Source organism: Athene cunicularia (assembly GCF_003259725.1).
Source record: "Athene cunicularia isolate RWA chromosome 2 unlocalized genomic scaffold, athCun1 chr2_part1, whole genome shotgun sequence".
Classification (NCBI taxonomy): Eukaryota; Metazoa; Chordata; class Aves; order Strigiformes; family Strigidae; genus Athene; species Athene cunicularia.
In genome coordinates this window covers 9,505,027-9,531,237 of record NW_020799095.1, presented here as the reverse complement: position 1 = coordinate 9,531,237, position 26,211 = coordinate 9,505,027, and the positions used below count along the sequence as shown (strand labels likewise).

The 26,211-nt window shown below is 39.1% G+C and overlaps 1 protein-coding gene across 1 annotated transcript in view; it reads left to right on the top strand.

Annotated features, from left to right (window-relative positions):
- Positions 1-26,211, top strand: part of RBMS3 (RNA binding motif single stranded interacting protein 3) — a 593,296-nt gene that overhangs the window by 329,887 nt on the left and 237,198 nt on the right. Inside the window, 1 exon segment of the mRNA XM_026842748.1 lies at positions 11,041-11,132. Coding sequence (XP_026698549.1) covers positions 11,041-11,132 — 92 coding nt within the window.

Here is a 26,211-nt window from a genome sequence, read left to right as displayed (position 1 = left end):
TTTTTTTTTTTTTTTTTTTTTTTTTTTTTTTTTTTTCTTTCACAGCCCGGAAAACTAATAGCAATTTCTGGGCTACCATAATAATAGCATTTTTGAACTTCAGGCTACAGATAGATGTGGTAGATATATAATGACAGGCTCAGAAGGTGCAACTGGTATTTAACTACAAAAGGATCTACTGTAAAAGAAAAAGACCCTGTAAACAGTGATGGGCAATATAGCTATAACAGTATAAGGATACTTAAATTCTGATTGTCTGAAATACTGTGCAAGACCAAAATCATTTGGCACTGTGTCTACACAGTATGTTTAACATGGGTTTTGTTCAGACCTGTGTGTTGTGGTTTATCCTGCTCTGTGCTGCCCATCCCTGCTGTTTCCTCTCCATAGCACAGATGCAATGTTGACCGTGACCACCAACCATTTCTTGAAAGCACGCTATCCTTTTGCTCAGAAGGTCGTTGGTATTTTAGCATGATGGTGGTGCTGGTATCAGGATCCTTTTCTTAGTATCAGAATCATGAAATATTCAGAAGGTATTGCTCATCTTTGCCTAAAACTCCAAGACATCATGAGTGTTGATGGGTTGGAATAGGAGCTCTTCACATGTTATCCAAAATGTTTATCATAGCAAAGGTTGACGTGCCAGAATTGGCCAACTGGCATGAAAAAAACATTTCACTTTCTTGGGAAAGTGCTATCACTTTGCTGCCTTTTAGGAACTATAGTTGTTTTCTGAATTACAAGTGGTTTGCATAAAGAACATAAATTGCTGTACTCTTTATCACTGCTTACTGTATGACAAATATACAGTCCAATTTTTCAAGTGTGGTGTCTTGAAAATGAATGTCTATTTGAAATGAAAACCATTTCAGTACTTGAGCATCCTCCCTCTGGAACAGGCTGGATAATAACATGTTCATCACCTTGGGTTATTTTAATATTTCCTGAAGCCTGCACAAGATGCTTTCTATTTTCTTGTCAAAACAGACTGAAATGAAAATTATTTTTAATAAAGTACAGTAATCACAGTGTGATCACCAAGTGCATCTCTCTTGTCAGATTGTTTCTTCCTACTCGTGAGTATTTACAGTTACTTAATGTTATGATTGCTGAGCAATCCAGCATTGAGAGCAAGAGAATGGAATATTTCAATTCTGACAAAGAGCACTGGGTGATACAGAACATCCTCCTTTGCCTCCTAGAATAGTATCATTGTTTAAACCTAATGCTGGAAGAGTTGACTGATGAAGGACTTAATTTTTTTTTTTTCCCTAGTATTTCATTGATGTCTTCTATACGTACCGTAGACTGAAAGCAGAGCTCCCACTTATACTCTGTTTTGTTGTCCATGTCTGTCCATAAATGCCTGCTAGAGTGCCATGCAGATAACATGCCTGAAAGGTGCTTAGCATGGCGATATTAACATTTGTTTCTAACAGTCTGTGGGAGCACTGGACTTAGTCTCATAGCTTCTTAGGCTATATGCTCTTCTGGTGAAGAGCTGGTAGATAACTTGGTTAGCTTCAGGTAAACTGAGGTCTACTATTTAGAAGAGAAAATAGTTCGTATGGGCACTGGGAGCTTTCAGAGATAATGGCTGATTTTATTTTTATTTTTTTTTTTCTCTAAACTGTTTCTGTACACCAGGGTTTTTTACTCAAGTCGTTCAGCTCTAAAATAAGTGATGGACAAATCTCAAGAGATTTGGTTTCATATCTTACCCAAACATTATCCAAGCTAAGTAAAGCTCTGGAGTCTGCATAACTGAGCATGAAACCTCAGAAGAGCAGACTTTCTCATGAGAGTGTCAGTGTTTCCTGCTGGCTGGAAATACCAAGAAAATAGTCTTTCTTGTGGTATTTTGGAGCTTCAGTATCTGGACGTTGCCGTAATCAGATGAAAGTGAATATGAAAAATAATTGTTTAATAAGTGAACCCCTTTTCAGTTTGGGATGTGAGGTTCCTTTCGAGTTTTCCAGTGAAGCTGTTAATTGATATGGTAACTCTTGCTGAAAGTAGATCTTAATCTGAAACTGCAAGTTCTGGCTATTTTGTTCTGGGTGTTGCGAAATATTATCACTTGTGAGTCACCGACTATTTCTTCAGTCAAGGGAAGAAACTGCTATTGTATCCTTCCCTCCCTTTTATGTAAATATGTAACTAAGCACTGCTCTTGGAGTACTTGTTTTTTGGGAGAACATTCTGCTTTCTTCAATCACTGCTTCAAGTGTGAAATTCAGCTCAGCTGCAGAGCCACAACGAATGTCTCGTGCTAAACAAGTCTAGTAAAAAATAATCTTAATAATTACATTATATAATTAATACACCGGTAAGAAGTGTTATGGTGCTAAATAACTGTAATATGAAATAATGTGTTGGTTTACATGGAAATTATAGACATGAGGTATCCCTGTATTTAAAAATAGAGTTCATTTTGGATTTTGACAGTGAATCAATGGGACTTGCAGAGAGAGTAACTTCAAAAGTTAAAGATGGAGAAGTGTGTTTATCTCTTGTCCTTCTGCCACTGCAAGATTTACAATATGTTCTTTTCTTTATTCGGTCCATATTTAGTAACTCGAGCAATGAGTTTTCCATCATTGGCTTTGTATGATTAATCCAAGTTCGTGCTGTTAGCCGAATACCAGGAAATATTTCTCAACTTCTCTCCGTTTATTTTCACCAACATTTTCATTCTGTGACAGGTCCTCACAAAGTCTTATGTCTCACTATTTATGCTGGTCATGTGCTGCAGTTTTGTTGCCCATAGGTACTCACTCACATCTAGGTTTACTTTTAAGGCCCCGAACGCTTGGCATACTGTTAGGGATAATCAGATAGAGTTCTGCTGTTTGCAAAATCTGGATTTTTACGGCTATATTTGTGTTCCTTCCAGAATTTTCTCCAGTTTGACAGTCTTTGTTGTTCTGAATTGTCAGGAATGCAGTGTAAATGTTGGGAGAGGGTAGTCAACATCATTTTCTTGATAGGTATATTTCCTAAATTTGTAGTGCTCACCCCCTCTCCCCCTTGCTGTTGTTATTGCAACCATATTTCACAGAGTGCTTTTGTCAGTTTTGAGGTCTGCTTCTGTTTTTTTCAGAGAGTATGTTTTTGGAAGGATTACTTTCCAGAAAAATACACATACATATGTATATACATATGGTTATTTATTTATTGTGTAAGTACTTCTTTCCCACATACCAAAATTTTACAGGTTTCTTTGTACTGTTACCTTTACTTATTGGAGAGTGCAAAAATGTTTCAATTTAATAATGTTTTAAAATATAAAAAAAGATCATCATGAGTTCCATACTTGGTTTTGCATGTAAATATCATCATTAGTTGTGCAATTAATAGTAACCTGCGCTCATATACACTGTTTGAATCAAAGTAATTTAATGTTCAAATTAAGAATGTGTTTGCAAACATGTCTAAAAATTGTTTGTTAGTTACCTACAGTGCTGGTTTTCTCCAGTTCTGTTGTTATAAAGGGGATTCAAATAATGCAAGAGGCAAAAGAAATCACTGCAGGAACATAATCAAAGTGACAGTTTTGTGCCGTATTTCCATATCAGGCTAAAGCAAACAAAAAAATTCAGCTGTATATGCATACTTAACAGTGTAGGTGTGTCTCTGGGGAGTGATCTGAAATGAAGGGACTATCTATTCTTTCTCTCATTTAAGACTCTCCATTTCCAATTATTTTTCTAACTATATATTAGCTGTTTTAATTAAAAGGTGATGATTCACCACTTTCTAGCCACTGAGAACATTTTTATAAAGTAGAGCTTTAAAAATAGTAATAATGGAAACTACTTTACTATTACTCTGAGCATTTGGAGCTGTAGGAATATTTTAGCGCAATTTGAACAATGAAAGGAAAAGCTGTTTTCAGTGATTTTGTGTTCAAGGGTGATTCAACCTCTTTGCTTGCTAACTCTAATTTTCCAAGGCTTATAAGACTTTAATTTGATTCTTTATCTGACCATAAAACAATGTCTGAAAATTGCATAGTAAATTACTGGATAATCACTTTTTTTGTGGACTGCCTCATTGTCAGAATGAATACTGCCATTTAAGAGACCCTCTAAATAAGTGCTGGGCAAAAATGAACTTTACAACCAAAATTGACATAAGTTCTTCTGAAATCCAAGTGGTTTCATCCAAGTGTGAAGGAGAAACATCTCACTGATTATTATATATTTGCCTAATGATATATGTATATTAGAGTTTGTGAAAAAACTTTGTGCTGGTGTCTTCAGATGTGTGCATAATGTATACAGATATGTATGGAGGTGACATTGTAAAGTTTTAAAAAAAATGTATTTGTGATAAATATATTTTATTTCATGCTTCCTCAATTCAACAAGTAATTTTGACTGCTGCCTATTTCCTAGGCTGATATTCCTCCCCTCATCACAGCCACTTTTGGAAGTAATTTTCAATTTCCAATCTCTAAGCAATATTAACAAAGACAGTAATGAAAAAAGCAAGCAGTCTCTTAAAATTACATTATCCTCCTTTATGTCCAAACAGCCCCTGCACCTCTTGAAGACCCAACATGTATGATATGCTCAGTCTTGTCTGTTTCGGATTTCAGATCTGATATATTGAATTCTAGGTGGCCAGAAACAAGGATGGGGAACTTCCTTACATTAAAAAGATGTTGTATCCCAGTGGAATCCAGAATTCCAAGTGGTCTGATAGATCAGATGTAGAAAAACAGGTTTAGGTATAACAAAACTGCTGTAATTACATGTATGAAAATTTGGGTTTATCTTTAAAAGGAAAATTCTCCACTATTCTGCAATTTTATGCAGAATTTCACAAATTTTATGTTGCCAAAAAAGTCATCAGAGCTGGAGTCCCTCCTTCACTGTAGCTTCTCCCAAACTCCCATCTCAGCCACGAGCACAGAGGGACATGCAGGCATAAGAAGGTTGTGTGGGACAGCCACCAGTCATCATTTCCTGTCTGTCAGGCTGGACTTGTTCTCCTATCGATGGGAAGATACTAGCCTACAGAAACAAAGCATTAAAACTTTTGATAAAGTGAGTTTGTTGACATCAGTACAAACAAAAGAGCCTCCTCACTATGTGTGAGCTCTCCATCAGTATATTTAGGTACTTTTTAAATAACAAGATCATTTACCCAGGCACGTTAGTTGAATTAACATACAGACTCCATGCCGGTCTCCTGGCTGAGTGTGTGTGTGAGAGTTGGAAAATGCAGAGTACTAGTTGACTTGAATTTAAGTGATTTAAAGCAGCACCTGGCCAGAGGTCAGACGTGATGTTTGGCCTTGTGGCAGGGTGAAGCTGAGAGCTCACCAGCCCTAGCTTATCCTCCCTCATTCATCATGGCTTCTTTCTCAGCCCCCTGCCAGAGATTACTGCCTTTGCAGAGCTCCAGCTCAGCGGCATGCCAAGGCGCTCTGCTCCTCACTTCTGGGAAAGCATATTTCTACTGCCCTTTGTTTTTTCTTGTCTGTTCACTTGGATCATCAAGACAGAGCTGGGATGGATGAAGAGCTGTGGCTGGCTGCGTGTTGCCCTTTCACACCCTTCAGTGGCCATTGGCAAACTGGTTCAGGGGGCAGCGCCAGCAGGAAGGAGGGAGCCGCTGCGAGGGCCTGGGGGCGTGTGGTCAGGGCAGAAGGAGGGCAGAGCCCCACCGGTGCGCGTGCAGATGAGTTCAGTGGCCATGACCGCTCCCTTTCTGATGGCCACAGCAATGATGTCTGCTGACAGAGAGTCTTCCATGCAAAAAAGCACCGTAGTGTGCTAGCTATAAGTACTAACTGGGGGACCAAACTTCCAGGATACCCTGAAACCTCTGTCCCCTTTCACTTCCAGTAATTAATGTCACTTCCAGCAGGGACAGAGGAGCAGACTCAGTTCTCCATAAAGGCAGCCAGGCCCACGGTCCTGTCACTACATGAGTGGAGCTTCCCTAGAGGTGGACTGTGAAGCTCACATGCACCAGTGAGAGCTCACCTTTGCTGTGTGCCACCACTCCAGCACTTTGCGATAATTGTGGGAACCACAAGTGGCAGGCAGTCCCTTAAATTATTTGGCATTACCCTTAAGTACCCCATCAGTCAGGGCGATTCAGAGTTTGATGTCTAAGAGCTCTACACACCTGCAATTACTTAAATCCACAAAATTGCACCCATAGGTATTTGCAGGCACAAAAATGTTGGCATAAAATTAGAGGCCATTTCCTAAAACCTGTGCCTAAATTTTGATGATATACTGTATGAGGGGTTGTTATTTTGAAATGGATTTGTGGAAAGCAATTGAAAATCTCCAGGCATCCCATCTGTGTTTAAAGTAACAACAATAACAAAACTTTAAATTAGCATAGGAGATTTAAGACATTTCAGGAAAACATTGATTAAATCTGCCAATGAAATGAACGTGTTTGGCGAGTGACCTAATTAGTGTACACTTGGTTCTTTTTCACTGCACTGCTTACCACTAATTGCTGTTCAGCTGGTCTTCTCCTGACAAGTAAGAAAAAACAAGGATGAGGGATTTGTTGAGGAAATAGTGACATTCAGTTTTAATTCATTTGAACCTGCTGCCAAGCTTAATTATGGAACTGAGAAACTGAGACCGGGAGGCCCCCAGCCATTTAGGTTATAGGAGACAGAGATGTTCAGTGTCTGCCAGTGTACTTGGGTAGCACTTATTGCAGCTAGTTATAAACTTGTGCTTGCTGATGCTTAGCTGTTTTCTTCCCCCCACAGGTACAAAACCACTGGTTTTGTTCCTTAAATTTAATTATTTATATCTAATGGCATCAGACCAAACAAAATTACAGTCATTTTATTTCTTAGAGGAAAAGTTTAACAATTAATCTAGATAGTCTTGAGCTTTTTGGTCTGTGTATTTGCATATACAGACCAGCAATACGTCATTCTGCGAAAAATCCTTGCGATTCTGGAATACTTGTGGTAGCATTGGAGTGCTGGAGTCACCCTCAGTGTAAATATGCTTGAGCTGAGGGGCTCACGTTAGTGATAAATTTCAATTCCTGTCTCTTGAAGCAGCAGGGGATAACACAGCTTTCCCTAGTTGCGTTTGGAGCTATTAAAGGAAAAGGGCAGGATGCATCATGAAAAAAAAGGGGAAATAGTTTTGGTTTTGGTTTCCTGTGGTGGTGATGGATTCATATGAGCAGAGTCTGAAGGTCCTGGTTTAGAATCTGAGTGCGTTTTTCATGATGTTTTGCACAAAAAAAACTGGGGGGGAAAAAAGTATAATCCGTTGACCAGAATATTTACGAGACAGTGTGTGCGCGCGCACACACACAAAAAGGCAGGGAAAAAAGCAGCTGTGGAATTTGAGGCTAGCAGAGGGTGGGGCTGATGGGGCTTGCACTTGTTTTTAAAAGAGGAAAAAGAGATGTAGATGTTTTCTTAGAGCAGCAGCGTCCAATTGGCAGACTCTGGCCTAAATCCCTCCCGGGGGATGCTTCCAGCCAGCCTTCTGCCTTTTCCCAGGAGGAGCCAGGGAACGGTTACTTGAGTAGGGATGGGTGCTAGAGCAGCCAAACCCGCCTGTGATGTACATGCCAGAAGCAGCCAGAGCAGCCCAGCTCTGCTGGTGGGGCCAGAGGGGAGCACAGCCCATGCCTGCTCCAGCCACAGCTGGGGCAGAAGGGAGGGACACAGCACAGGGAGTCTGGGGATTCATTTATGCTATGGGGAGAGCTAGAAGGGTTGTTTCAGGACCCAGCTTTAGCTTCTGTGGGGACTAAGCTTGATCTACCCTGGAAAGTATATAAAGCCAAATAAACAACCCCCCCCAAAACCCCAAGAAAAAAGCCAGTGTTACTTTGTTAGTGCCTGAGACCCAAAAAATGAAGTGAGATTATAAACAAATGAAATATGTTAGTGTAGGTCACCCGCACAGGCTATAAACATCTACATGGAAGAACGTAAACTGTACAGAAAGGCAGCATGCCTGGTTTTCTGTTATATAGCATTGCAGGGTTCTTGTAAGGATACTTGAATGCTGAAACAGCCTGGGAACTTGGCTTCTCTTGTGGCAGATTGATGTTCTTTGGACAGGTTTTTAGCCATGGAGTGATTTTTGTCCTGATGTTCCGTGTGTGGTGGAGAGATGTATTGGGAGGGGGGAGGGCCAGAAAAAAATACTTGGAATTAAAATGAACTTGAGGGAAGGAAAAAGAGCAGCTTTGCAGAGAGACTGGGAGTAGTAGTACTAGAATGCATAATGGGCAGCTAAAGATGCAAGGTTTTTTTGTCTCAGGTCTCTCACTGGATCTCTGTTATGGTTATATAAGCCCCTTGTGCCCATTGAATAAATGTTTAAAAGATATTAATGGTTCTAGATATTATGGACTGTAGTTAATCTTCAATAATTCACTGTTAGATATACCTGATCTCTATAATACAACACTAGAGTATTACACATTCCACTTTATATTTACAAGCAGTACTAACTTGGATGTGAATACTTACCTCGCTGTCTAGAAAGTCATACTAAAAATCATTTCCCTTCTGTTAAAGCATACTAGAATTTTGCACTGCACACTGATAAATATAAAAATCTAACTCTATCTGGTTTTAATGCCAATATTAAAACTTATTTTTGCACTTTCACCTCCTGGTTTTTGGGCACAAACATGGTGAGAAATACACAGAAATTTAGTCTCCTGAGAAGAGCCCCTTACCATCCTAAAAAATAATTTGCTCTTGTTTGATCCAAGCCATCCAGTGACTTCCCAAGGCATTTCAGATTTTTCCCACTTGACGGTTCTGGCTTCTTGTCAGGCTTGCTCACCTAGCAAGATGGAAGCTGCATCTAATTGTATCTGCTTCTTGCTCCCAGAAGCTGCTCTCCCAAAGGGCAAAAGCATTGGAGGAATCCAGGGAGGACTCTTGCTGTAGCATGCTTTTTGGTTCAGAGCAGCATCAGCTTCGCTGCCACTCTGCAGTGAAGAGCTTGGATAACACTGCAAAGCAAAATGTGACATAGAACAAGCCGATTTAAAAATGGCTGAGTAGCAATAAAAAGGGAAAATCAAATGGGGGAATATGAGCAGGTAAAACACCCCCTACCTCCCCAAGTTGACCAAACTCCAGTGCACTACTTCATCATGGTGTTTATTAGATCTGCTGTCCCAGTGTACAGTTTTCTAGGCTTTCCCCCAATCTGTGGTAATGCCCTATCAAACAATTCACCCCAAACCAAAAAAAAAAAAGGAAAACTGAGGGAAGAAAAGAACAGAAAGGTTCAGATCTTGAGTTTGTTATCAAAATAGCACTTTTCATACTCCTTAAGTCAGCAGTTTCTTTAATAATATTGGCTGTTTCTTTTTTCTTATTTCTCTTTCATTTTCTTAAAACTTTGTGAGTGAGGTTTAAGCCAAGAAAACAAAACTTTGTCCATGTGCACAAAATTCCTTCATCATTGGACTAACTCATGCATCACGTAGTGCATACATCGCAAAATAATAAGAAAGAGTTCTTTATAACTTGGGGGGCAAGGTGATCACAAACAAGCACTCTTATACCTAGATTTCATGCAGAGAGGAGAGCAATGAGGCCTCCCAGGAGCAGGAAGAAAGGCTGGCAAAAGAAATAAAGATGGATACAGCAGGAAAGCATATCTGTGGTTGCCTCCTGTATGATGTTTATTGACCTAGTAAATGGAGATGTCTGCAAAGGAGCTGCTATGCTATAAATATGCTTGTGCTAATATTGTTAAAGCTTTCAGGCAGTTCAGTTTCGTCTGTATGGCTTCCCAGGGAGATGCCAAAGAGGTGGCCTCTGGCCACAGCTTGTCCGAGCAGCACGTGCCTACCTGTGCTGTAATTGCTTAATAAGATGTAGTCTGGTGTTTTCCCAGGATGGATTGTGAAATATATGCAGCTGACTCAATAGGTGCTTGGCGAGATTTTAAAATCTTCCTAACTCTGTTGAAATCTTTATGAGCAAGACATTTGAATACTGTTGAAGATCAGAGATAGCTCAGTGATTAGAAGTTGTGAAAAGTCCATTCTTTGTTCTCTTTGCCCTCCTTTGTATCTTTGGGAAAATAAAAATACTTCCAAAGTCGTTGATATCCAGTATGGGATTAACAGCACTGGTCTTGCTTGAACATACCATTCTTGCTGGTTAAAGGAAGGAAAAAAGAGAGGGAAGAAGAGAAGATAGGAAGTGGCTGGCTGATGAATAAACTAAACTAATGCAAATACTGGGAGTAGGAAAGCCACTTAAAAGCAGATGATTATCCCTTGCCAATCCCTAAGATCTAACCTCGCTAAGCTGCTGTTCAGATGATACCCTGAAGCAATTCCTGGTGGGGACCTGGTCCTTGTTCCGGCAGAGAGGGCGGTGAGATGAAAAGGATGTGGTTTAACCAGGCTGTGACTTTATTATTGTACCATCTTCTAGAGCTATCTGGCAGTCGCTTGAAGAGCAGGTTGCGATTTTTCCCTTAATTGCTCCCACTTGCTGGAAGACTGTGTTCCCTGCCCCTACACAGATGGCCCCAGCCTGCCGCAGGGACCTGCTACCCTCCTCTTCTGAAGCTTAATCCTCGTATGGGTTGAAGGGAGAGGGAAAGGGTCTTGTTTTCTCACAAAACCAGCCATTGCAAGCTGTAGCTTTGTATCCCAGGGAGGGCTGTACTGCTACGTCCTCTTATGGAAGAGATGGGGCAGGACTCCAGAGCACCAGAGCCCTGTGAACGCGTGCCCTCCTGCTGCCAGAGACCTTTTATCTGTTACAACAGGCAAAGAGCTGCCTTCTCTCCCCTTCTGCTGCATACCTTCCTGCACTTTGAAGCTTCAGGTCATTACATTTCTTTAAACCCCACTAGGTTCAGGAGGAAAGGGGTGAGAAAGGGAGGTGTGATGACTGGTGGTGGTGGAAGCCTAGAAGACTATGAGACAAAGTGAGAGAATGGAAAGTGTTTCCTTCTTTATAAAAATAATCTTAATCTATGCACATACACATGGATAATAATGAAAATGTCTATTTTTCTGTTTATTTTTCAGGTTACGGTTTTGTAGATTTTGACAGTCCGGCAGCAGCACAGAAAGCAGTAGCATCTCTCAAAGCAAATGGCGTGCAGGCGCAGATGGCAAAGGTAAGAGCAGCCATGCTATTACTGGATTATCTGAGGTGTTAGGTTAAATTTCCAAGAGTTTATTTTGCTCATGTTTTTCTTAAGATTTTGAATTGCTTATTCAATTATTTTTTTTGTTCTTTGTCTCCAGCACCTTACTCATCCTGTGGTTTGTCTGTGTTCTTGAGAGCTGTCTCATGCGATGGGTTCTGCTCTGATAGTCTCTCTCTGCCCCTCTCTCCTGGAGAGGTTTGTAAGATGCAGAGCACTGAGCCGGCAGAGCAGTTGGAAATGCCTTTGTGCAGACTGCAGTGTGAAAGAGTTACTTTTTCTTCACCTTGGAGTTGTCTTCATTTGGTTCCTTTGCCTTGGAATAGTTATTCTTTTCTGATGTGCCTGGTGAACTTTTCTGAAGGAGTAATTGACTGAACATAAGGAAAGTTTGATCTGCCTCGGTTTGGCTTCTCTTGTCTTTTTGTTTTGAGGACGTAAATAGAAGTGTAGCACATTGCTGAAAGAATAGATGCTGGAGGTTGTCTGGAGGTGACTTGTGCCTATTGTTCAGAGAGGCTGCAGGAACCATGCTGTATGTCTTAGAGCAAGTGCAGTGAGCTCAGATACTCTGGTCCTGGAGTTGTCCTTTGTCCCCAGGCAAAGAGGCTGACAGGGAGAGAGGGGTTATAGTAAATGACCGTCATGTGCTCCGGCTGTTGCCTTTCTGAAGGCATAATAATGTGTCTTTGGGCTCTAGACTGTGTCGGCCAGCAAAAATAGCAGTTGCTTTGTACTTCAAAAATGCCTTGCCTTAGAATCACAAAAAGCCTTTAGTATTGTCTGATGTAGTTTCTGCAGAAATGATGCTGGCCTAGAATCTCAAACAGTAAAAACAAACAGGTGATTACAAAACCACAGGCAAATCAAACAGCCACCACATTTGAGGAGTGTCATTTAAAGGAGTGCTGGCCATTTAAGCCTTAGTTTTTCGAACAATATCATACTAAAAAATTTTTTTTTTTAACAAAAAAAAAAAAAAATCCTTGATGATAAATGAAGTTCTTTTGCCTTCTACTGAATTACACTCACCGTGTCTTAAAGTAACTGGATGTTATCCGTGTATTTCTGTTTAACAGTGCCCCACAATGCAAGCTATGCTGTTTTATTGGCTCTTAGTTTTTATTGACATGTGGTGATAAAAAATACTTGCTTCAAATGGGTAAAAGATGGTATGCTGAAGAATGTGAACACCTACTAAGGACTGTGCTATTTTATTTCTCAGATATACTGCATCTTCTTGTTAAAATATAGTCAATTTGACGCATTAGTCAAGCTGTGAGAAAGAAACCAAAGACAGGAGATATGTTTTGTCCTACTAGTTGATATCAAATAACCATTTCTGGGGAGTAGATCTCTTAACTACATAAATCTGTAAAGCTGTAGATTTAAAATTAGAGATTTAAAGATAGGATTGAAAGATAAATCTATATTTGGTATTCTTATGATTCAGAACAATGAACAATTTCAGCACTTGCATGTGTGGAAATACCAAAACAGAAGGTGACTTAAAATACTGTGTGTTTGGTTTGTCCAGTATTTTGGGGGCTAAAAGCAGTCTGATGCTTTCAGAGTGGGAGGTTTGTTTTCTGGGAGATCAGTGGTGGGAGTAGTTTTTTGTCCTGCATGATTTTGAAGCGTGTGTACATGTTTGTTTGCATAAGACAGACTGTATTTTTATTATTTAGCCATGGTGTCTGGAATCCCAGATAGGTGCTTTTTAGTGCGTTTGATAGTTCAAGATAAATATATAACTGACTTTTTCTATCTTTGAAAAAAATCACAGTATTTAGAAAAATGGGGATTCAAAGAAAATTGAGACGACACTGCACAAAGTACCTCACATTGTGGAGAAACACAAGCCTGGGAAAGCAAATCTATCTGGAGAAACATGTTAGTTCTTGCACATGTTGGAAGCCAAGTTGTGTAACAGCACTGAAAGACAAATTTTACCTGCCAGTGTCTGAATTAACAGTGATGGCTTCAAAGAGGTTTGAAGACAGAGGCAGAAGAATAAGTTAGCCTCCACTTCTGGAAGTTTATCCAGAGCAGTTTTGTTACCAGAACTGCATTAATTAGTGTTGAATGGTGGCTATCAAATGAAATCAAAGAAACAAGAGTAAGTGTGAAGAAACTACCTAAACCTTTTGCATGACATACCTTTCAAAAATAGTCAGTGTCCTGTATCTTTTGTTCTGCATTGCAAAGCAGTGAAAAGGCCCCGTGTAGAGGCCCAGGAGAACACTGCAACCTGTGTTCAGCAAATGTCAAAAATCTAAGTCCAGTCGTGGATGCTTTTGAGTAAAGGTGAAAGAGGCATTGGCCAGCTTTTGCAATGCGCTGGCCTTCTCCAGTGGTATGCTTAAGTGTCGGTATAGTCTGTGATGTTTTCCTGGAGAGAAATCTTGCTCGGAAAGAGAAGTTCTTTTGTAGTTTTAACACAATATAACTTTTCTCATAGAAATCCAGGAATCTTCTTTGAAAAACAAAAAGCAGAACTGAACTCCCACCCATGTTGGCTAGCAGAAGTATCTTGTGGATACTTCAGTAAAATATACTCATTTTATCGATGCTTAAATACAGGCACCTCCCTCATTTTTATAGCATTTGGACACCTTTTTGGCTGATTTTATTTCAGAGTGCTGCCTCTGGAAGAAGGTTAAACTTTGGTGGATTGATGCTCCAAGTCCCATCACTGTTGGAAAACTTGTTCTGCTGAGGCTAATATACCCCGTAAACCTACTCAGGGGAAAACATCATTAAATGTGTTTGAATCTCTCTATTTGTTCTCTTGGATGCTGTTTAGCCTGATGTGAAGTAGCCAGGAGAGGAACAGCAGCATTATGCCTGCAGAGGTAGTGGTGGCATCTGGGAGGTGAGGTCTCATGGGCCCATGGACAGCTACCCGCTTGGTGGGACAAAGACCCTCGCAGCCTCCCATGACAACAGATCTCCTGTGAGATCTGCATGAGGCTCTTGTGCTCACGTGTGTTGTCACCTTACCTCTAGCATTTCTCTCACACAGGTACCTGAAGCAGAAGCTCTGACTACTGCCACTCCTGTGTCCAGTGAATTTCAAGTTGTCCTTCCTTTGCAGAAGTGCTTATTAACAATTTAATTTATTGAGAAGGATTAATGCTATGGAGCTGCTGAGTGACGGTTTCTCAGCTGGCCTGTCTTATTTTATGGTGTGCTTCCTGCTTGACTTTGGAAGTAACTCAAACATGCAGGTTCTTTTGTATGTATGTAGTACCTTCGCGTCTAGGCTCGTAGAGTCCAGGTGGGTTTTTGGTTTCATTTTCCTACTAAAAGCAGCACAACTAAGATGCCATGGGATAATCACACAGGAATTACTGATTTGTTTGTCTCTGTGTGCTAGGGACTACATAAACACGACACAGAAAAGACAATGCTATGGGCATGGCTTATATATCATTTTGGGTTTTCCCATCTCCTCCTTCCCTCCATTTTCTAGAAAAATGTTAGAGACAGAACATGGAAAATTAATAAGGAGAATTTTAGTAATATGGGAGTTGGCTCAGACAAGTAGGCAAGGAAGCTAGTACACGTGAAAAACGTATCAGTGTTCTAATAAAATCTGTAGCCACGTCTATTCTTGGGATTTGTAATAGTCCTTCATCCAGAATTACATATTCATGAGGACACTTCTTAATCTGCTTTATATGTATGCTTTTAATGGTGCCAAGGAGTCTAAATGACCTGAAGAATCAATAGAAGTCTGTTGTCTAAATAAATTTGAGTGTCTGAACTTGTCAGCCTGAAGTTGGTGGACTGTGCTATCACTTTATACCTTCATGGACATTTTGGGGCTCTCTACCAACTTTTATTTCCAGTTCTAGTCTTCTCAACATTTATGTAAAGTGGAAGTTCAGGCAAAGGTAGGTTCTTACAGAGTGTATCTAATAGCTTCTTTAATATCTAGCGGCCCATCAAGAGCACTGAAACAAACACATTCACCAAGGAGGTGTTCTCAATCCTGCTGTTATTTAAGTGCATTTATAAGGATTGAAAAATGTATTTGATGATGCGTGTCTTCTCTTGGGTTTTCCTTTTGTATTTATGATGCATTTAGACACCCTCAGCAGCTGTGTGGGAAATATGGACATTGAAGAAATATTTAATTAGCACTGGCAGTTGTCTAAGTCCAGTGGACATTTCTTGACTACTCTGCTGCAATAATTGTTATCCAGAGGGTACACTGAAAGAACTGGTTCTGAAAAAAAGGACTGTGCCAATAGGCTCTGGTGTGCTTTGCTCAACAAGAGAATTACAGGATGGGATTTTGCTTCTCACGTGATATTTTTCTCATCTCTCCATCATGCAGAAGCTTAAATACAAGAAGTAATCACCATCTAGGTAAAACATAAAAGGGACCTGTTTCCCACAGGACAGAACCAAGCATAAGAGCTTCTGAAGATGAACAGAGAGCTGGTTGCTCTGTAGTTAAATAGATACTTTTTCTCCAAGGACCAAGGAAAAGGAAATCCCAGAGAAGAATTTTGTTTATTTTCCAGGCTTTTGCGTAGGTTTCAGGAATTGCTTTGGTATGAGTCAGCTGACCAAATAAGTCCATTCTGCCTCCTCATTTTTCAGCTTCATTTTCTCTTCTTTTTAAATTGCTTCCCTTTTTTCTCTGTCATATACCAGTACTCTAAAGGGCCATTCCTTAAAATGGAAACTACAGAAAATGGAAAGATCCTCCAGTGAAAAGCCTTCTTCCTAATATTTTTTTTTTATATCTAGATGTTTAATGGAAAATTTTAATTCTCTGTATTTTGCAGTTTAAAAATTCATGAAAATATTAAATAAAAATGCTATCCTTACAAAATAAGAAATACAGAGTATACACTAAACATCCGATACTCTTAACCCCACAAACCCCCTTAATTCATTATTGAAATGTCTAAAAATTATAGCTAACCAAACTTCAGGATACTGGATGTTTGCATTTTCGTACAGTATTTGTGTATAAGAGCCATATTGACTGAGTTAACTTTCCTTTTGATACCAAAGCAGGATTCTAGGATTTTTAGAACTCAATATTGAAATTGTCAGGCTTCGTTTTAATCCTATTCTTTAATTATCTGATCATTCTCCCCCCACCCACTCCAACCCCTCCCAACCCCATCAAACTGTTCTATGAAGTCAAATATTTTTATTGGCTCTGTAAAAGATTTTTTTCGTTTGCTGCTATAGCAGAAGATGGTGACTCTGGAAACCCCAGCATGCTCAGCAATGTAGGAGAAGCCGAGAACTGTGGTGTGCTGATGCTGGCCACCTTCCACGTCGTTTCCGAACAAATTACACAGCCAAACGTGGGCTGCTGCTTCTTCACCAGTTGTCAGAGACATTTGGCATAACTGGGTGTATGTGTGTGGAGCACTCTGCTGTGAACACTTCTCTTATCTTCCTAAAATGTTAACTATCTCTCCCTATGCTTGTGCACAGTACATACTGACCGACCAACACTGAACTGAATCTTTAACAATCCTGGGTTAAATGGCAATGAAAAACTGTAGCTGGGAGGAAGTGAAAGGTGGTTTGGTTTAGATTTGGAAATTACAGGTGCCAGTGTCTCTCTCCTTTGGTTTCTTTTACCAAGTCAACCATACCAAAGGAGGCCTTCAGAAGCAATAACCACAAGCCCTAAGTTTCATATAGTGCCACTCGTCAAAGCCATGCCCTCCTCATCCTCTCTCACCTGCTTACCTGTATTGTTGTTTTGCATATACTAACTTTCATTCTTGTAATGGGGAAATCGTAATTTCCCAGCTGGAACTGGCCCTTAAGTGCAGGTTTTGTAAATATAGGGTATTTTTCCATTCCTTAAAGCATAACAATTGACAAAGCATTGAAGAGGTGCTAAATTATTTGTTTGTATCAGATTTTATCAAAAACTTTCTCAGGACAATGTGCCTTTCCAAACCTGGAAGTTTTATTCCAGATGAAATAATGTCTAAATTCAGGATTCAAATCACAGATGTGCTATAGCAAAGTGCTAACTTTAACGTTCAGAAAATCTGTGGTAGCAGATGACTCTGTCTTATGAGATTCTTAGACAATCAAGACTAAAGCAGTGAGCAACTTTGTAAAAAGAGTGATGAATTGGGGTGACAGCAAAGATGTGTGACATTATGGAGAGACTTCATAGTCTCATCTAGCCTGGAAAATTTCATGCTTCTACCTGAGAACTAATGATAGCCAACATAAAATGAGCCTATGATCTTGTTCTTGCTTTTAGACACACATTCACAAGCCAACATAGAATGCATTACCTTGAAAGAAAAACCTCAAGTAATCCTGGAGATATTAAAATCCAGCTGTCCTTTCAAACTTGCCTGTATTGCTCCTAAAAACATGTAGGTCAGTATGAAAGGGGATGTGCATCAGCAGTGCTTGTGCCGCACCTGCCAGATTTATACACAGAAATTTCTTTGGGGGTTTTCAGAAGTGCTTAACTTAGCATAATTCTACTCTCTTGAAGTGAATGGGACTTCACTGTTGGAGAGGAATTAGGTCAGTGCTATGTTCCTTTGTTCCCAAAAATCTTAGCTCAGCACCTTTCTTAACCACTAAGTTAGCTTAGAAAATCTTACGGCACATACAATCATGTTTATTCTCTAGCTATCACCTCAAATAGACCTTGCCGTGGTATTTTACTTCCCTTTTCAATCGCTGCTTTAGTTTCTAGTTTGACTTGATTTTTTTTTTTTTTACTGTAACTTCATCTAAGATTAAAACGTTCCTCTGCCTTTGAAAATTGCAATGTAAATAATCAGTAAATATATCCACCTCCATGCTACTCATGCCCTGCACCACAGAACAGATGCTGATAAGTGAAAGATGTAGCCAACTTTTAGGCTGGAGAATAGTGGAATTACTGGGTTCTTTTCAGGTTATGAACTTCAGCCAAACAAAAATTGGCCTTTTTTCATAAATACACATTGTTCTTGACTTTCCTCTGACTTGGAAGACATTTGAATTGGTAATAATACAGCTGAAATCCACAGAGCTTTGGCAATTTAAGCTGGAGAGAATGGGGCTCCCTATCTTTAGGATTCATACAGCTATACATCTTGGATGCTCTTACGCACTCTTTGCAAACCCTTTATGTTTGCAGAACAGGAAATCTGAGTCTTGCAAATGAGTTAAACACTGGAGTCAGATTAATTCTTTTTTCCCTCCATACTCAGGAAACTCCAAACGCCCCATGGAGGAGTTATCCGACCACAACTATGCAGCTTGGGAATCTGCAGCTCAGACTGAGGGAAACTATGTTCTAATTTCAGTAAGCACATCTTTACTCACCAGGAAAAACCCAGTGCACTCTGAAATGATCAAAAAAATGTGGTTTTAGAAAATATTACTGTGGTAGAAAATGGACGTAGCCTTTCTTCCAGTGACATGTCATTTAATCATGTTCTTCTGTAGCTCAGCATGAGGACGATGCTTTTGTAAGGTGAGAAACAAAAAATCATTGTATCTAGCATGCTTCCTCGGGAGGAGGAGGAGATGATTCACATGACCACCAGTGGGAAGATATGTGCATGCTTTCTTTTTTTTTTTTTTTTCTATCTTCACTTTGTCTGGACTGAGATACAGATTCAACAAAGCAATGCAATTTCTGTGAAAATCCAGCCACTTTCAGATTATTTTCCTTGATTTGGAAAGCAGGTGTGCAAACTTCAGTAGCATTTCTTCTGAGTTGATGTGAGTGCCTGTGTAACAGCTCATCAACCTTGAAACACACAGGTGCATATTCTGCCAGTAAACACAAATCTACTAATAATATGCATAGATATTCCCTGTGCACATATGCATCCCCCTCTGAATATCTAAATGCTACTGTATTAGTGAATATTCTGCTTGTTATTTCCTTATTAATAAATGTCTCCCATTCAACCGACATGTCTGAGTGGTGGCTGCAATCTAAATAAATTTAGGTTTAGATGCAGTTTTGTTCACTAATGAATGATAATTTTTGTCACTGGGAAAACCCTCTATTTTTCCATTGTATAAAATTATCAGATTAGGCTCTCCTCATGATAGATGCAACAAACTGAGTCATGACAGCAGGTCACTGAATTTTTCAGTCCTTGGTCTTTCCCTTTATGTGTTTGTGCCTAGAAAGGGAGGTTATGATGAACTGTTAAATTCTATTTGCAGTCAAGTTAGACTAACTTTGATGTGATCAGAATAAATGTAAGTGATATAAGAATGTAAAACTGGCCATACTGGGCCAGAACAAAGGTCCCTCTGACATCAGATTCTCTTTCTGATAGTGTGCTGTAGCGCTTGCCAAGAGAGGAGTACAAGAACCAGGCAAGCATCTGAGGATACTTTCCCAGAATACTCTCCTAGCCTCCAGCAATTTTCAGTATGGGGTTTCCTGAGCTTGTATTGAATAGCCTTCTGTAGAACTGCCTCCCCACCCCCAAATAAAGAATTTATCCTGCCTTTTTGGCATTTAAAATTTTGGCAGCACAGCATCCAGCCATAAAAAAAAATTCTTCTGTTTAACTATATGTTCTTTGAAGAACCATCTTCTTTGCTTGCTCTAGACATGCAATGTTGATTTCATTGATTGCTCGCTAAATTTTTTATTGGAAGAGACAGAAGGCTCTTGTTTCCTGTGGATCTTTTCCATGCCACTTACTATTTTATAAAATGCAATCATAACTTCCCTTAATCCCTGTTCTTTTTCCGCTTTTAAGAAAGATATGCCAAGATGTGCATGGGTAAATAAGGATGTGGTTCTCAGAAGCAAGAAGCAGTTGCTAAGTAATGAACATGAAGCATGGTACAGTGTTTTTGTAATACGAGAGCACAGCTGATAGGAAGTTTAGAGGGCCATTTTATATCAATATGCTGAACGTGAGGTGAGTATTGCTAATGCTGTGTGGAACTGGAGCCTGGGAAACAGGAGAATGAGCAGACAGAGGAAGGGTACATTTGGCTGGTATCAGATCTTTTGTAAGGTGTCCTCACTGTACAAGGATAAATGCACATATCTGCTTAAACCTAGGAAGATCAATTTTTTTTAAATAAGAACTGTCAGTTTTAGACGAATGTACCCAAGAAATAATTGTTAAAAAAAAAAAAAAAAAAAGTAACATAACTATTCCTTTAAAACAGCAAGTGAAGAAAGTACAACCCCGTGTAATATTTTCAGTGTTGTGTCAAAAGGAAATACATGCAAGAAAATCCCCACGTCTGTGTATAAATAAAGCATTATAAATGGCTGCCTTAAGTTTTGGAATTATTTGATCTCAGTTTTCCTTAAATCTTAGATCAAATTAGTGACTGTCATATTGCTGTACAATACCTGAAACTAATGCTACTGGTGGATCGCTGTCTGGCCAATTCTGCCAAGCAGACTTGAGGATATTGCCTTTGACAGAGGCTACTGAAGTACCCCTGTGCATTTTGTCTTGCGCTCACTGCTTGGGCATGATACTACCATCAATCCTGCAGCATGTGCCTTCATATCAAAAAGGAGGAAAGGACTGCAGCAGATTTCATGCTGTGCAGATGAATCCTTATTTAGGAAGGATGTATATTAATGCTGTTCTATTTTGCCTAGGGCTTATGAAGGAAAATGACCCTTTTATGAGCCATATTCCAAAATGATGGACACATGGAAGAAGCTAGGGACCCTAAATTGCCATTTTCTCTACCTGTGTAGGCAGGAGTCTGTTTGATTCCCCAAAAAACTATACAGAGGGATGTCCTGGGGACCTCTGGGAGGCTTACATCTACCAAAGACACTCCTTACACTGCAGTAATGGAGGTACATCAGTTATTTCCTGGACTACACCTCATAAATTTGCAGTCTCAAAAACCATGAAGAACAATGAAAACTTTAATGATAGCAGCTATAAATGTATTTTTGTAGTTGGAAAAGTTGGACCTTCCCCAGGTGAACACAGAATTAGAATGGATAGAATATTTGATAAGAGGTAAATTTTTTTCCCCTGTTAGAATGGATATAACTTTGCTTATCTGAGTGCCAGTAAAGTAACTAAGCTGGTTGTGTTCAGTAACGACCACTTGTCAGTCATCTGCAATCCTGATGTTTTTATCAAGATTCAAACAGGAATAGAAATAGTGAAGACAGGGAGTAAGAGATGTTTGATTTTTGAAGTCAGAACATTTTGGAGTTGGGATAGTTAAGGCTTGGTGCTGAAAAACTTGACTTTGAATTCCTTAGAAGAAGTGGACAACTTTCTGAGAGTTGTCACTGAAGTCTGCCTCAGACATTATTTCTTCATGCAGTTAAATCATTCTTGGTTCTCAAATGCAGCTGATAGACAGGTAAGGAAAGATAAGATGCCTTGAAGAAAGACTTCACCATCTTCAAAGGTATTTTTGCCACTTTACTATCCCAATTAGTTAATACATGATGTTGTTTCAGTTCTGTCTCTCTGTATATAGACATATGGGTTTTTAGCATGTGCATGCACAGTTGATAAGTACTCAAGTAACTATATTTATATAAATGTATAGATGATCATTTAGAAATATTCTTGAAAAGATTTTGTAATATAATGCAGTTCTCATGAGTAGCAAAAAGTATTGCAGTGGTATTTTTATAGTAAGTACTGTTGGGAGTGTGACTATTTACTAGTAATTCTTCTAAGCACTGGGAATAAAATGCTGTGTGTTTTTTAAGAATGTTCTGTAGAAATAGGAAGGAAATTAGAGGTAAATTAAATCTTGGTCACGTTCAGCCAGCATTTTTCCATCTGTCAGCAAAAACTGGCAAAAACCAAAACAACAACAAAACTGTAAAGTCTGAGATGAGATTTAGTGATTTTTTACTGTCTGCTTTAACTGTGCCTATGACTTGAAATAGAACTACACAGCCTCAGAGTTTCCTAGATATTTCCATAACTTATTTGTCCATTTAGCATAAAAGGTTATGATCCCACCATTTATCTAAACATTTTCCTAGTCACCTACTCCAATTATAGCTTGTTCTAGAAAACCAGGACTATCATTTATATGGCTGTGTTGCTTTATTATAGCGATGCAGGATGTGGAGTTAGTGAAGGGAGGGTCTCTGCAGCATCTTAGCTTCCAAAAAATCTTTTCCCTTGCTTAAAAAACTGTTTGTCAGCGAAAGGTCACCACTGCTAATAGCATGACCTAATTCACGTCAAACCGCCTTCTTATTGTACAGCACGTTTCACATGGTAAAATTGTGGGTTTGGTAAAGTAGCTGGAAGAGATCCAAAACAGGTGGAAATCTGGCTGTAATGGAGTTTCCAGGGATCTTGTTACTTTGCCCTCTCTCCTGGGGCTCCTGGCCCTACAGCAATGGAAATGTTTCCCTTTCAGAATAAAAATTTCATTAGCTGAAATACCTAATAGCTCTCTTTTGTATGATCGGTCTATGTTAAAAAGGAGAGTTGGATGCAGACTCTGTTTTGCTTTGCTTGAAGTTCAAGTAAATAGTTTCACCTTACATGATTGTGCTGTTGCATCTTATTCACTTCTCTTGAGTATTTAAGTAATTTCCAGATTGGTTTATGGGAGTACATTGAAGAGGCTGGACATGTTATGTCAGCAATTAGATTAATTACCAGGGTAGCTCTCTGCACTCCTGTAAGTGACTATTGTACTGGATCTCTTTGATCTCAAGACATCTGGGAAGCCTGGTGCAGGTTTATCTAAAGGACACGGTCTGACAGAGTAGCAATGTAGGCACTTTCTTCCTGGGAGCATCATCTAGTACTTTGTCCTTTATATGGGATTTTACTAAAGGTTCCTCCATTTCTCTGGTGAGAGGTCTTTTAAATTTATAGTAGCTGAGACCTGAAACACTTTATACTGTGACAAAAACCTCTCACAAAACACAGCACTCTCAAGTCACCTGGTATTAATGGTCCATAGATCAGATCAGGCATTGAATGATACCTGTAAATACTATTTATTGTTTGTTTGCTGGTATTTCTTTGATAACCCCTTATGTGTTAGTCTTTCACTTAATAAATATTTTGGAAATTTTTCATAGTCATCTTTCCTTCCACAAATGTCTTCCCTTCTGTAACATTGCCCATTGGTCCCATGTGAGTGCAGTCCTTTCACTTTAGTGTTTTCTGTTTCTGTCGCTCCACATGGGGCATTGGTAAAGCAGAGTGATATCCCATTTGCATCCTTCCTTTTGCAATAGTAAATAGACCACACTATTTTCATGGCGTTCCTCCATACTTCTCACCATTCTGTTGAAGTTACATGACTTTTGTATCCAAGCTGACTGGATGTTGCACAAGGCAAGCAAAGTCTCTCTTCTACAAGAGATCAGTTCTTCTTGTGATATTCCACTGGTCAACAGGCCTGTTCTATACCTTTTCTACTTGAAATCTATCTTTCTGGAATGTGGTTGAGCAGAGCTGTACGCTATTTTCAGAGAGGGTCTTTGCAGTGCTGTAGTACCATCTCTCAGTTGAGCAGTACCTGGCCTAATATGTGTATTTTACTACCTTTTAGTTAACTGATGAGGACCTAGAGTTTGCAGCAGAAGCTCTTATTTTTAGCAAGTGTACAAACTGTGTTATTTTGTATGTCGAACTGTTAAAATTTCATTTGGTCTCTTAAAATTAAATCTCTGGATGCTTTACCAGGTCTAGAGTCAAATGCAGATGTTATAATTTATAAGTGCAAGCTTTAAAATGACCCTCCAAGTATTTGCAAATGTTCACAGCTAAAGTTCCATTCTTTGGCTTGTCTTTAGTGATTATTTCAACTGGTTGTTTTCTGTTGTTTAACACCATAAATATGACAGCTCTGTATTTTGAGTTGTGCTAGGAAGGTCTTGCCAGGTGTCCTAGAGCTTAATTTCTAGCTGTTTATAATTCCAAAAATATAGTAAGTTAAATAGGAGATATAGAAAGTAAGATAAATTTATGTGTTTCTAAACTTTAAATGCTTTCTAAAATGCTGCATTTCACAAAGACAAGTGGAAATGAGAAAATGCCAGTAGAGGGTAGGTGAGTTATTAACATTAAATCTTGGTATTTTTGCTCTAAGGAACATTTACTTCAATCATGACAAAATCTAACGTGCTTTAAGAAATGAAGATTTGGTTCTGTGGGGGTGACAGCTTTTTAGTACCTTTATGATTATTTAAAAAAACCCCAAACACCAACAACTTTGTATTATCTATGCAGATATTTCACTGCTAAAAAGTTTTACCATGAAAATAGAATGCCGAGAAATACAGTCCTGAGTTACAGATCTGTAAGAAGCAAATGGGTATTTTACTAGTTCTCCTTTCATGCTTTTGGTTGTTTGTGGGGTTTTTTTGTTACAATTACTGTTCACATAAATAATATGTAGAGAAAAACATTGAGACACGCAAAACATATTTGCTAAGAGAATGATCTACCCTGTTAAAATTTGCACTCTTGAGAGATGCAGTCTTGAGATATATTTGTGTCTAATGTTTGTTTTAGACAACTATGAAATCATCCTGTCCCAGTGTAAAGATCTAGATAACAGGTTCATGTATGAATATTTTTCAAGGAATCAAGTTCAGCTGTTTTAAGACAGAACTTAATTTTTGTGAGCAGGAGCTCAAATCTGGAAGTTGGCATGATTTAGATGACCCTCAGCCTTGTTGGTAGTACCACTTCTAATCATGTTTATAAATAAAATTGCAGAGTTACATAGCAGTGATTTGTGGTTCTGAGGTTTGCTAGTTTACAATACAGACCTATATTTTGGACCCAAAGTTAACAGATGCATTCAGCATGCAGTACTGGAATACAAAGTCTTCTGTTAGGAAGATGTGCTGGCTTGTTTCAAGATTCTGGCATCCTGCTTCCCTAGCTGATATTCCACCTGTGTAAAATACTTTGCTGCCTCATCTATGCTTATTGCCTTCTTTTGCAGCACAAATGGAATATTGGGGGGTGGGGTGGGGGGTGGGTGTGTGATCAACAGATTATCTCTGCTGATCTTTTCATTTTAATTCTATTTTCATTTGTTCTTAATTTTTGTTTTAAACCCAGTAATGCCAGACAGTATGTATTTGACAACAAACCCTCAAATCTTTGATATTGCTCTGCTTGGTCATCAGTAATGGAACCAGCCCCACTTAACATATTAGAGAAGAAAATCCTACAATTTTTTTTCTTCAAAAACAAACAACAGACATTCATTTTTATAGACCTTGCTTTTATTTTTCACCCTTAGTGGTGTGGTGCAAAATTTTATTCTGGAAGAATTTAGGAATGAATGGTCAGATTTGCCTTTAAAACTGAAGTCCCAGCTAGAGGAAAATATCCTTATTAAATCATGCCACGGAATTCTTATGTCTGTCATTGGCAGCCCTGCATGCCTACTGTGGATAGTTTGAAGCCCAAAGGTAAAACTATCAGAGTCATGCTCAGAGGTCAGCTTGGCTCATCAAGTTGGAACCAAAATCTAAGAACCTGGCCTTCTGGGCAACTCTTAAATTATCAGCCACAGTCAGGATGTCTGCTTTGACCTGCTGAATCCACTAACTGCCTCCTCCCTCACAAATCTGAAGAGTTGAAAGGAGGTGCCACTGAGGCATGTTGGGACCTAAATCATAAGTAAAGTTCCAGCAGTTTCTTCAAGAACTACCTTTGAAAGAGAATCGCCTCTGCTTTGTGTAAGTTTACATTAAGGCAAATATTTCAGCTGGTTGAAGACAGTTTAGAGTTTCCAAAACCAGTTTTAACAAATTAGAACCCCCCAATTAATGTTTGCTGCAAATTAGAGGTCAGTAGATTCTTAAAGACTGCAGAGTTTAAAAAAGAAGCCTTATTAAACAAAACCATCCATCCAGCGCTCTGTTAGACCATTACAGTTTGATAAGTTTTGTGTTTCTCACACTGGAACAGTAGCTTCAAGAGCATTAACTTCTATGGCTTCCTTTAAGTGTAAAGATTTTATTTCTCGATGGTGAATGACAGGATCAGATCGGGGACCAACTGTGAAAACCTGTAAAGGTTCTGACATATCAACAAATTATTTCAAAGTAATAAATCGGTGATTT